Source organism: Neomonachus schauinslandi, chromosome 6 (assembly GCF_002201575.2).
Source record: "Neomonachus schauinslandi chromosome 6, ASM220157v2, whole genome shotgun sequence".
NCBI lineage: Eukaryota > Metazoa > Chordata > Mammalia > Carnivora > Phocidae > Neomonachus > Neomonachus schauinslandi.
Genome location: NC_058408.1, coordinates 26,071,749 through 26,083,987, shown reverse-complemented (window position 1 = coordinate 26,083,987; position 12,239 = coordinate 26,071,749). Strand labels below are relative to the sequence as shown.

The 12,239-nt window shown below is 56.2% G+C and overlaps 1 protein-coding gene across 2 annotated transcripts; it reads right to left on the bottom strand.

The window, feature by feature from the left end:
- Positions 1 to 1,962: 1,962 nt before the first annotated feature.
- REN (renin) lies at positions 1,963 to 12,239 on the bottom strand. Of its 2 annotated transcripts, none has more exons than XM_021686599.1 (9): positions 12,142 to 12,239; positions 8,962 to 9,112; positions 8,278 to 8,401; positions 7,556 to 7,674; positions 6,384 to 6,580; positions 4,027 to 4,167; positions 3,487 to 3,631; positions 3,118 to 3,216; positions 1,963 to 2,241 (listed from the first exon to the last, which is right to left on the bottom strand). In XM_021686599.1, exons 1-9 carry the CDS (start codon positions 12,237 to 12,239, stop codon positions 2,080 to 2,082), a joined length of 1,236 nt encoding a protein of 411 aa, XP_021542274.1. In that variant the 3' UTR covers positions 1,963 to 2,079. The 2 variants fall into 2 exon arrangements, with proteins under 2 accessions (XP_021542274.1, XP_021542275.1); XM_021686600.1 differs by having other exon boundaries at positions 4,027 to 4,146.

The window sequence follows — 12,239 nt, the reverse complement described above, 5'->3', positions numbered from 1 at the left end:
CGCCCTCTGGGAGGCCGTGACGCCGGGGGCGGGGCCCGGGCTCGCCCCGCCCCGCCCGCCCCGCCCCCACCCGGGCCCCAGGCCCCGCTGCGCTTCTCGGCCTCTGAGCCCGGCGAGGTGGCCGGCCTCCTTCCTCTTGCCTCGGCGGGGGCCGCTCTCCCCGGGCAGCCTGGGGCAGGGCCGGGGGAGGCCTCTTCCTGCGCCTCTGCTCCAGCCTGGTGGATGGAGATCCGGCTGCCGCCGAGGTCGGCTTGGACTCGCCCACCTGTGCCCCAGGTCCCTCCTGGAAAAGGAGTCCCCTGCTGCATCTCAAAGGGCCTTCCCTGCAGGGAGCTCCCCAGGCAAATCCTGCCCCCCCCCTGCCCCCCACGCATAAACTAGGTGCAGAGGTGACATTGGGTGATGCATGTGGAGGGTGGGTGTGCCAATGGGAACCGAGCTCGCTTGTCTTCCGCCCGGGTGGGCGAGCTCTCGAGGCCCCATCCAGAAAAGTGCCTACAGAGAAGGGGCCTTTTTGTTTCTCCAAGTTGTTCCTTTGGCTTCTTCAGGAACCTCTCAACCACAAGGCCCCTATCATTATTGCTGTCCAGAATCCAGCTCTGCCCAGCGGAACTTCTGTGATAGTGGAAACGTTCTATATCGTGCTGCCCAGCGCAGTGGCCACTAGCTACATGTGACTGTCCAGCACTTGAAATATGGCTAGTGTGACACTCGACTTAATTTTAATTTTAATGTAAACAGCTGTATGTGGCTATCAATTGGACAGCTCAGGAGATGATGGGGAAGCCTGCCTATTTAAGGTCATGGAGCCCCAGGATATCGAGCTGGAAAGGACACGGACTCCAACTTTGCCTTTTTGCAGTGAGGAAATAAAGCCAGGCTGGCAAGAGAACTTAGAAAATGGGGCAGGGGGTCCGAGGCTGGGATCCAGGGTCCTGAACACAGGCTCATGCCCTTGGCTCTGTGCAGGGACCCTGCAGACAACTCCTGCCTTTGGGAGTCTGCCCTAGAGGAGCCCCAGGGTCCCACACAATCCCAAGGGGTGGCAGTTCTAGAGGTATGAAGTTTGCCGGGGGCCTGGTTGGCCACTCCGTGCTTTGCCCCTTTTTGGTCAAAAGAGGGGTGAACAGCTACCATGAAGGGGGACAGCGTCCATGGCTTCAGGTCGGTGCTGCCTTTCATTCCCAACATATCCACCCCATGCCGCTAACCCGAGGAGTAAGAGTGGGAGAAGACTTCAGCCTGTTGAGTCCCATGTCTGTGCAAGGGGGGACAGCAGTGCGTGTGGCTGTGTGCTTGTGCATGTGGGCCCCTTGCCAGGGTGTGTGTGGCTCTGTACCCGAGAAAACATGCCTGCATGGGATCAGGTGCCCCCAGCACCTGAGTCACATGGGCTGGCTTCTAATCTTGACTTTACACATTTCGACGAGCCGTCTTGGTCAAATGCCTTCCATCCTCTGAGCCTCCGTTTCCCCACATGTACAAAGGGAGTATCAGTCAGATCTCCAGTGTTCCACATTTTCAGGTGATGGGGTCTTAGATTGCACATGTAAATGGTGACGTGGGCCAGGGGGTTAGGGGGTTGGCTGGGCATGAGAGGCAGGGTGGAGCCTGAGCTTGAGGCTGGCTTCTACCAGCTAGGAGCATCTTTCTGACCCACGGTCTACAATCACAGCATTAGCCCTGGTCCTGCAGGGGCTGGAGGGAGCACGGAGCTGGCTCTGCGTGTAAGCAACTCCACCAGAGCGGGGCTGAATGGCATCATCCCTGCACGCAGGGACCTGTGTGTGCAGGTGAGTAGTTTGTCATTCTGTGTCACATTCCTGTCTGCACATGATCCACGGCTGCCTCTTGTCTCAGACCCCAGTGAACTCAGGTGCAACAGGGCTGTGAACATGAGGTCTTTATTCTGTTTGTTCTCAAAGCAGGGAAGAGCTGGTGCTGGAGGCAGGGCGAGCGTCCGGGAGGAGCTCCACACCCCATGCCTCTGTGCGAGGGCACAGGCAGGGGAGCGTCGCAGAGGGTGCTCTAGCTCCGGGCTAGGGCCGAAGGGAGGGCCCATCTGGGCAGCAGAGGACCTCAGCGGGCCAGGGCAAAGCCAATGCGATTGTTATGCCGGTCAAACTCCGTGTAGAACTTGCGGATGAAGCTGGCCCCCAGGACCCAGACAGGCCCGGTGGGCGGTGGGACATCCAGACCATGGAGGGCCAGGGTGCACAGGTCATCATTGCCATAGGGATCCTGACAGGAAGCAAGCGGGTTTCCCCCACTGCCCGCCACATTACTTTTCCCCTTTCCCCTTGCCTGATCCCAGCAGCTATCCTCAGCAACATCCTCCCTTCCTCCCCCAACTACTCCGGCCTCTCTTGCCCTTTCAACCCATCATGCACCCTCCTGGATTCAGGTACTGAGCTAGACACTGGGCAAACAATGCATCAGGCACAGTGCTACCTTCAAGAGCTTACAGTCTGGCAGAACTTCTGACCCTAGGCAAATTATTTAGCTGCCCTTAGTCTATTGAGTATAAAAGGGGGATAAGAGTAGAGGAGCATAGCATTACTGGGGGCAGTTGTCAAGAAGATGGAGACAAGGGGATGAGCACAGTGATTCCCAAACTTGGCTGCACGTTGGACCCCCCTGGGGAGTTGTGAAAAAAACACTGATGCCCAGGCTCCACCCCCGGAGGTTCTGATTTAATAGGTATGGGATGTGGCTTGTTACTGGGATTTTTTAAGAACTTACTTATTGATTTACTTACTTATGAGAGAGAGAGAGAGAGTGTGTGTGCGTGCACACACAAGACCGAGGGGCAGAGGGAGAGGGAAGGAGAATCTCAAGCAGACTCTATGCTCAGTGTGGCGCCTGATGCAGGGCTTGATCTCACAACCCCAAGATCATGACCCTGAGATCATGACCCCAAGCCGAAACCAAGAGTCAGACACTTAACCAACTGCACCACCCAGGTGCCCCTTGTTACTGGGATTTTTAAAGCTTCCAGGTGACTCTAACATGTAGCTAAGTTTGAGAACCACTGATGTGGCATAAGGCCTGGTCCCTTTTAGAGGACCCCGGCCCACCTGTTCCTCCCTATTGTTGAGGGGCAGCTTGGAGCCTCACCCGTAACACGTAGTCTGCGCTGGTAAGTGTGTAAGCTCTGCCTCCAAGGTGGAAGGAGATGTCGGGGAGTGTAGGCACCTGGTTACAGTTCACGACATACTGAGGGGAAGGCAGAGGGAGCCCTGTTGAGTGCAGGAAGTCCCCCAGCAGACACAGCCCCGTGCCTGTGGCTGGACCCCTCTGATGGAGGGGGCTGGGCACATGGCCTACCCCCTCTGGGGGATAAGCCACACATGGGAAGGGTGAGAGGAGAGGAGGGGAAGGCCCAGAATGGCCCCATTTGGGACCTACAGCTTCTGGGGTAATTCTGGGACCCAGACCAGGTGGTGCTCCCCCGCTTCTGGTGCCCCCACTCCCCCAGCTTCTTACTTCATTTGTGCTCAGCTCCTTGGCCCCCAGGGTGTCCATGAGCAGCCTCAGGGAGCTGGTGGGACCCGAGATGTACGATGCACCAGTATCAACCACTACCATGCAGCCCTCCTCACAGACCACGGTGGCTGACCTCACAGACACCCTGGGGGAGGCCAGTGGGAGTGTCAGACAGACAGCAGGCTGATGGGACACCACCAGGCTGCATAGCTTCCCTGAATGAGGCGGTGACAGGAGGCCATGCTGGTGGTCCTGGGATGCACTGGAGGATGGGAAGGCGTGCGCTGGGGGAGGAAAGGTGCTGTCCCCTCCCCCAGCACATGGCCTGGTGACCCACTGCCTCCTGTCAGTGGACTCCCTCCCCTCTGCTCTTCGTATCTCCATGTTCCCCAGCCCTGGACAGAGAGCTCAGAGAGTAAATGTTGGCTATGCCTCAGGAGAGAGTACAAGATGGTAAGGCTGCCCCTTCCCACCCCCACCCCCACCCCCACCCCCAGCAGCAGCATTTTTGGAGAGCGGGGAGAGTTGAGGGTTCCTGACCCTTTCATTTTGATCTGCCAGGAGCCAGTCTGGCTGACGCTCACGTAGTGGAAATTCCCTTGGTAATACTGAGGGTCGCTGCCTCCCAAGACAAGCTCTCCTCCGAGCAAGTGGGAATCCCTAGAGGAAAGATCAGAGCTCCTGAAGACCCATAACCTGGAGACCCAGCACCCCAGCAACAAGGGAAGTTGGGCAAGGGGACAGCGTGGGGCAGAGGAAGGCGGGAAGGGTGGCAGGGCTGGGAAGCTGCAGGAACACCACTTCGCCACCTTTCTTGCCCCTCCCCAAACCCAACCAGAGGGTTCAGCTGCACCCAATCGAGCATCCCCACAGAGAAGGATCCGGCACAAGGACAGTGAGTAGAAGGCAAGATGAGAGTTGGCCACACCCTCACTTGGGTTTGGGGAGCTGCAGGTTGAGCAAATGCATGGGTGGGCGGGCTCTTGGGGACCTGTGGGGTGAGGGTGGGTAAGCGGCAGGAGGCAAACTGAAAGGAGGGGTGGACAACTTCGGCATCGGGCAGAGCCTGGACGTGCAGAGGCGAGTTGGACTTGGTGGTGGTGTATGTGAATCTGGACCCGATGTTCAGGAGGGTCAGGGCCATGTGGGGGCGGGGGCTCAGCTCCTTACTTGGAATTTCTGCAGAGGAAAGAGACACAGCAGAGAAGAGGCCTATGTTTCCACTGAGCCTTACCAGCCTCTTCTTGGGCAGGGTGGGTATTATGCCCTCTTTTTACCTTTTAGGTGAAGTCACTTGCCTGAAGTCATGCAAGGGGTGGGTGGGGTGAGCGGAGCCAGGCTCCCGGTGCCCCTTCCACAGCTGACCCCCTTGCCTTCCTCTCCTCCCTGCTGTACAACACCTCCCCCAGCTCAGGGCCTACCCTGGGGGGCTGGTTTCCCCTGTGCATGTGCGGGATGGGGCTCTCCAGCATCTGTGCGCATGGGGGTTTGGCACACGCTCTGCGGGCACGCGCACGTCACCGCCCTCGTTCAGAGGCATGTATGCACACACCAGCCACCTCAGCCCTGCTCCCAACACTGCAAGATCCCTCTGAGGTTCCCTCCTCCTTGTCCCAGGGTCAAGGAAGAGGCAGGCCCTCTTCTTAACAAGGCCCTTCTTCTTCCCGCCTGTGGGATTCTCCTCCCTCCCGTGGCCTCCAGGCGCCTGTGCCCTCAAGGATCTTCTTTCTTCCACAGTTTCAATCTTTCGCTTTCCATTGGCTTCTTCCTCCACTTACAAGCAAGCTCGGGCCTCCCCTAGCATTTCCAAACACCCACCCTCCTCTCTGCTTCTCCCTGCATCTCCACCTGCACCCCCTTCCTGACATTTCCTTCCCTGTCGAATCTCTCAGGGCATTCTACATCTGCCCTCACCTCCTGACACCCACATCTACCTCTCAACTGCTGGTCATCTGGCCATGCTCCACCTCTTACTCCACCTCTAAAAGCTCTGTCAGAGACTGCCCCGGATATAGGGCCCATTGGTGGCCTTTGCTCAATGCCTTGCATTTTCTTTTCTCCCTTTTACCTGTATGATTTCTCTGCGCCCTGACCCTCCCCTCCACTAGCCTTATGTTCCTTCCCTTAGGATCCCTCGTGTCTAGCTCTTACTGTCTTTCCAAACCCAGCAGCCTGGGGCAGAGTACAGCCTGCTCAGCAGCTGACAAGGGCTTCCCCCAGGCTGGTTGAACTCCACATAAGCTCAGCCCAGGCACCTATGGGGTTCAGCCCCCCTGCTCCCCGTTGCTGCTCATCATGTTGTGATGTTTCTTGTCTTCCTTCCAGACCGTAGGCTCTGTGAGTGAAGGGACTCTGTCTTGTACACCGTGTTCATGGCTGCACCCCAGAACCTCCCACTGTGCTTGGCACATAAGCACCCAATATTTGTTGAATCAATGAGGGAGCAAATAAATGAAGGCATTAATGAATGAATGAAGTCAGCTTTCTGTGTGAGCGGGTCATGGGCCCCTCACAGTAATGCTTTACTTTCCATTACCCACCCCCCCGCATTTTCGTCTTGTTCTAGAGCAGTGCTGATAGAACTTTCTATAATGATGGAAATGTTCTATATTTCTACTACCCAGTATGTAGCCACTGGTCATGTGGCTGCTGAGCACTTGAAATGTGGCTAGTGTGACTCAGGAATTGAATTTTTAAAAAATTTTAATTAATTTAAATGTAAGTGATGGTTTCCATATTGGGTAGTGGAGCTCTGCATATGGACTGAATACCACTTAATCATGAACACATCAAAAGTCCGGTCCCAACTCTCCTCCTGCTCTCCCAGCTCTCCTGCCTCTCCTCCGCTGCCCCGCACCCCCTACCCCCCGCCTCGGCCCCTCGAGTCCCAGGCTCACCTGCTGTAGTAGACAGAGAAGACATCCTCCTTTAGCACCCCCTGGGAGAGGATATGATCAAAGACGGGGGTGACCCCGCCAACAGCCTGTGCGGGGAAGCCCATGCCCAGAACCCCATCAAACTTGGCCAGCATGAAGGGGATCAGGGGCAGCTCTGTGACCTCTCCAAACGTCTGTGTCACTGTGATGCCGCCCACCTGTGGGAGGAAGGACCAGAGGAGACCAAGCCTACTGCCCCATTCCTGCCCAGGGTCTAGTCTAGGGCCCACATGCCCTAGGGTGCAGCGATTTGGGATGAGACCATTTCATCAATCTCCGCTCCCCCCCACCACATAACCTCTCTTCTAATACTCATGCAGGCGGTGGGGGTCCAGAGAGAACCGGGGCTGCCCTGGGACTGGGAGGGCAGAGGCTGAGAGGGCAGGACTGCCAGGAAGTAACAGAAAAGGCTCCAGGAGCGCCCACACACCTCCCCAGGGGCCCAGCTTCTACACGGGCAGGACTGGGCCTCCGTTCCCCAGCCCCACTGTGGGTAAGGATTTCTTCAGCCCAGCCAGGCTTTCTCCCCCGGTTTCACAGACAAGGGGAGGGTAAGGAGTCCTACTGATTTGCTCTTGCATTCCACGTGTACCCCTGCCATAACTCTGACAGAAGCTGGAGAAACCCCAGAATGAGAGAGTCAGGTGCAAACCAAATGAAAAAGAAAACCAAGCCCTGGCCTTAGTCCCAAACTTTAACCTCAGCTGTGACCTTAAAACCTATGCCTGACCCTAAAACTAACTCTGACCCTAACGTCACCAGTACCGCTGACCCTGCCTCGGACCCTGATTTCAGTCTGGGGTCTGGTTAAGAAGAGCCCAGTCAGAGCTGGGTGACCTCAGGCAGGTTAGCCGAGTGCAGGCTGCAGGGCTCAGGACGAGCTCTCCTGTGAGCTCAATGTACAAGGCTCCATAAATCACCCAGCGTGGAGCCAGGAGCTCAGGTTTGCTGTGTCCCAGGCACTGCAGCTTTGCGTCACCAGCCTGTGGCAGGCGGCGGGGCAGGGTTCCTCCCCTCCCCAGGCTCCAAGGTGGGCTGAACTGTACCCTCCTCAAGTATGGGCCCTCAAGTGGCAGAAGATGTTTGGGGACAGGAAGGGCAGGGGTCAGAGGACCTGGGGCACTCCCACTTACAGTCACCATGTCCTGGCTCAGGAAGCCTTTGACCTTCCCAGTTCCATAGCGGATGGTGAATGCTGCCCCATTCTCCATGTAGCTGGAGGATTCCGAGGAGTCATAGAGGCTGTGAATCTCTGGCAGAGGGACATAGGCTCAGGTCTGTCCAAGAGAGGCCTGGGCAGGGGGGCTCGGAGGAAGGTGCCTTGGGCGTATGATCCTGGTGGTTGAGGGCTTAGGTGCAGGGGTGGGGTGGCCCTGAGGCTGGAGGCTTGAAAATGTGTTTCCTCAATCAAGGACTGTGTTTCTTGGGCCCCTGTCAGGTGTCCATTATCTGTGAGAATTTTGTCTCAAATGAAGCATTTCAAAGTAATTTCTAATACAGGGATGAAGAAAAGATTCTGGTCCCAGTAAGCAGTCACTAAGAGGTTGTTGACTAAGGAAAGGGGTAGGAGACCCTAAGTGCCTGGGTGGGTCTGAGAATTCAGTCCTCTCCCAATCTCAGGAAAGGGGAGAAATGGCCTTGTGGGTGGGCTGGGGACGCTTCCTGCTTGCCATTTTCCCTTGGTGGTCATATCAGGAAAATGGGAGACATTTTCGTCTCTCCTCTTGGGGACAGTGGGAACAGGGGCAGAGAGGAGATAGCTCTGATGGTGGCACAGAGTGTGAGGCAGGACTGGCCAGGCGTGGAGGGGGCTGGGGGAGAGGGACCACAGGCTGTGCAGAGACGGGGGGCTTACCACAGGCCATGTAGAGAGGGCTGCACTTGGTGGAGGGCACCCAGAGGTTGGCCGAGCCCGTGTCAAAGATGACTTTGAAGGTCTGGGGTGGGGTGCCAATGCCGATCTCGCCATAGTACTGGGTCTGTGGGCGGGGGGAGGAAAGAGGCAGCTGAAGGGGCTTAGGAGCCTTGTGGTTTTGCCTGATACCCCCTCTGGCACTGGGGGTGAGATGGGGTAGATCGCACAGCCTCTCTGGGTTTCCATGTTCTGGCAGGGCCTGGGTGGAAGGCTGAGCACCATCTTCGGACTTCCCAGGAAGTGAGACAAGAGGGCAAAATAAAAATACTGAAAATGAAACGGGGAGGTGCCCCACCTCTAGAGGGGCTACTGATGTGATCAGCAGTCAAGCTGTGCGTTGCCCTGTCACAGAAACCTGCCCCTGAGGTCACGTACCTGTCCTGCCCACCAGGGACACCTCAGCTCAAGGCCCAGAGCCTGGATTCCTGCGTTCCCAACCTAACTCTGCCTCTGGGCTCCTTTCTGCCCTCTGTGCTTCTGCCTTCCCAGCTCTGAAATGGGAATTTTATAGGTTGCCTAGTGTGTCTCAGCAACTCTGTCAGAGACAGTGTGGAAAGAGCACAGAAAGCCTTGGGCCCAAGAGAGAAAGGAGATGGAGGAGCAAGGCCCCAGCCGGGCACTCACATCCAGGTAGTTGGTGAGGACCACGGGGGAGGTGCTGTTGCCAAAGGAGTATCTCTTGGCGAACTGGCTCCACTCAGCACCAAGCCTGGCCACATCCACACCTCGCTCCTTCAGGCTTTCCCGGATGGAGGGCATTTTCTTGAGGAAGATCCTGGTCCAGGGTGAAGGAGGGAAAAACCAGAAGAGCTCTGCACTCCCCCATATTAATGGTGGGGTCCCCGAAGCTTCTAGTACAACTCTCCCTAACCTCGTCCAGACACCGAAGCATTGCTCTTGTGCTCTAAGGCCTCTCAAGGAGAATTTGCAAGCCTCCTCAAGCCAACTGCACTGGAATTAAATAATCCTCAATGCACTTCCTTCTGCTGTCTGATTTTGATCCCTGTCACTACAAAGCCGTTCGTGCGTTCCTTCTCTCATGCCATAGTTACATGCCGAACACTTACTCTCTGCCCGCACTGCCCTGGATGCTAGAGATAGAAAGCTAAAGATCATCGCTGCCTTCAGGGAGCTCCAGCAGGCGGGGAGCCCGAGGAGGAAGAGGAGGACACCCAGCAATGACATCCCCTCTAAGAGGACGACTGGCGCGCTCCCCTCAAGGCTGGGCAGGGGAGGCAGTGCCGCGGGAGGCCTGTAGGTGGCAGCAGGCACCCACAGCAGCCTGCCGGGGCTCTGGATGCCAGGCCTGGGCTGCGGGCAGGAGCAGGGGGTGGGGTGGGGAGAGCAGCCAGCATCCCCAGAGGGCCTGTGCCCCGTGCCCTTGGAAAGATGTGCCTTCTTGAGCCTGAGTCCCAGTCCTTCAGCTTCTTTCCCTAACACCTGCCTCTCACCTTCGGGAGACAGAATTAAAGACACTGGGGGTGGGGGGTAAAGCAGACCAAGCTGTCCCCTGGTGAGCGCCAAACACCACACTCGCCCCTACGGAGCCATCGTTGTCCTCCCTCTATGATGAGGAAGCAGAGGTTCGCAGGGATATGGTGACTCAGAAAGGATGGAGCTTGGATTCAAAACAGTGTGTCTAGTCATGTTCCCCAGAGAGCGTCCCCAGGGCTCCCATGTGAAGGCTCTTCAAGGAAGCCTTGGGGGGGGTGTGTGTCCCTAGCTGTTGGCCAGGGGGTCCCGGGATTGCAGCCCAATTTATGGGGAAACTATCTTCCTTTCTAGCTGCTTGCCTACTTATAGTGTCCTTTCCTGCTCACACCCAGCACTCCCGGACCCCATCGTGCCCACGGACCCCAGTGCAGCTTTCCTGCTAGCCAGGGTCCTATCTTAATGGACATGACTTGTCATAGTCATGTTACCGTTTACTGTTCACAAAGTAGTTTCACAATTATGATCTTATTCTCAGCCATCCCATGGGGTGGGTGATTATTCCCATTTTACAGACAGGAAAATGGAGGGGCAGAGAAGGCCTGATACCAAAGAGGGTGCATTCTCTACCACTTACCCTGAACAGCCTCTGCTCTGGACCTTTACTTTTACCATTCTCCTTTCAGAAAGTCCCTTCCCCCCACACCCCACCTCTGCTTGGGCCCCTGCTTCATCTTCCCTGGGGCGCTCCCAGCCGGCACCGCACGCACAGCCTCATGCTCATGGAGGTGGTGCTGTGTGGTGGTGAGGACACGGCAGTTGTGGGCACATGCTTAAATCCCTTATTACTGTGTGATTCGGATCAACTTACCTAACCTCTCTGGGCCTTTTGTGAGCCCCCATGAGCTCCTCTATGAAATCAATGTGCAGATCAAACAAGCTGCCCACTGCTCAATAAATGGAAAGTGTGTGTGCAAGAGGCTAGGAAAGCACCCTGAGAATGGGGTCCTGTGTTCAGATCTCCCAAAGTACCTTGCACAGCACTGCGCACATAGTAGGTGGTAACATTTTGTATTTCAAAAGCCTCTTTCTCCACTCCTGGCCCAACCCCTTCTTCTTTTCTTTTTAAAGAGATCAAGGGAGAATGTTTTTACCTTGCTCTGCCTTTACCCTGGGGGTGGGGGGTGGGGGCTGCGCCCAGGCACACTCTCACCCCACACCCCTACCCGAGCAGTGACCCTCTGGGAGCCTCTCACACGTGACCTCCCTGAGCGTCGGGGGTCCTCACCTGTAAAATGGGACTGCTGGGTTGTTGGGAAGAGGTTCTGAGATACGTGGAAAGATCCTGTGAAATCCTAGGCATTTTACAGGCTTAGCAACTATAACCATTGTTGAAACCTATCCTAGTCCGGGCACCTGGCTGGCTTAGTCTTTAGAACATGTGACTCTTGATCTCAGAGTTGTGAGTTCAAGCCCCACGTGGGGTGTAGAGATTCCTTAAAGGTGAGATCTTTAAAAAAACCTAACACCCCACCCTGCCTTTTTACCTTGAGGTCTTCTGGTTCCCCCTGCCCTCCCCACCTGAAACCCTTTCTCCTCGAGGTCCTCATCGTCCTTCTTCTGCCCCTTCTACAGCCTTAATGAACCTAGTGAACTTAATGAGTCCAGTTCCCACAGGGCCTGGCCCTGGATGGGGGTGCTAGTTCGGTCTTCCTCCTCCCTCCTCCCTCCTCTGGGCTGCCTTAAGCCTTTCTTTTAACACGGGTGAGGACGCAGCCTGTAGGACTAACACCCGCTGGTTTTTACTGCATGTTGGCATCACGCTGAGAGCTTTACATACGTTATCTCATTAAATCTTCAAAGCAGATCTGTGAAGTAGGTGCTGTTATTATCTGTTTTAAGAACAATAAACGGAGCCCTTGAGAGGTTAAGTAACTTGGCCGAGCTTTCAGAGCTAGTCAGGTCTGCTGCTGGGGCAGGATTTAAACCAAGACAATGTAACTCTAGAAGGCTTGTATCCAACCACTATATATATTGTTCTTCCTTGGTAGGCTTCCCCATAGCACCCCCTCCTTAATAATGAGGCTGTGAGCTCCTTGAGAACAAGGGGTAGGTCTTAATCATCTCCGCAGTGCCTCGCCTGGTGAGCTGAGCAGGAGCAAAAGCTTTGGGCAGAGATCAGATGACATGGCTTTTCGGCCCAGGTCGTGTGCCGCTATTTACCGTAGGACACTGGCGAGTCACCTCTCTGAATGGGACGCACCTTCCTGCCCAGCTGGTCGTGGAGACTGGATGACGCCCCCTATCTGGAAGCCAGGGGTGTCAGGAAGGTGGGAACCCCCGTGCCCCCGCCACCCTCGCAGCCTGAGTTACCGTCCAAAGGCGCCAGTGTCTGCAGGGAGCCCGCGGACGCAGGCACCCCAGAGCACCAGCAGGAGTCCCCAGCGAGGCGTTCTGCTCCTTTGGTCCAT

Bases quoted from the DNA above. Each gene is read 5' to 3' on its own strand.
- REN (XM_021686599.1), bottom strand. From the start codon at position 12,239: ATGGACCAAAGGAGCAGAACGCCTCGCTGGGGACTCCTGCTGGTGCTC. The intron at 6,581-7,555 runs GTAAGTGGGAGT...TTCCTCCCACAG, and splicing joins TGAGCCAGGACATGGTGACT to GTGGGCGGCATCACAGTGAC. The intron at 3,632-4,026 runs GTCAGGAACCCT...GGCCTCCCCCAG, and splicing joins TGGCAGATCAAAATGAAAGG to GGTGTCTGTGAGGTCAGCCA.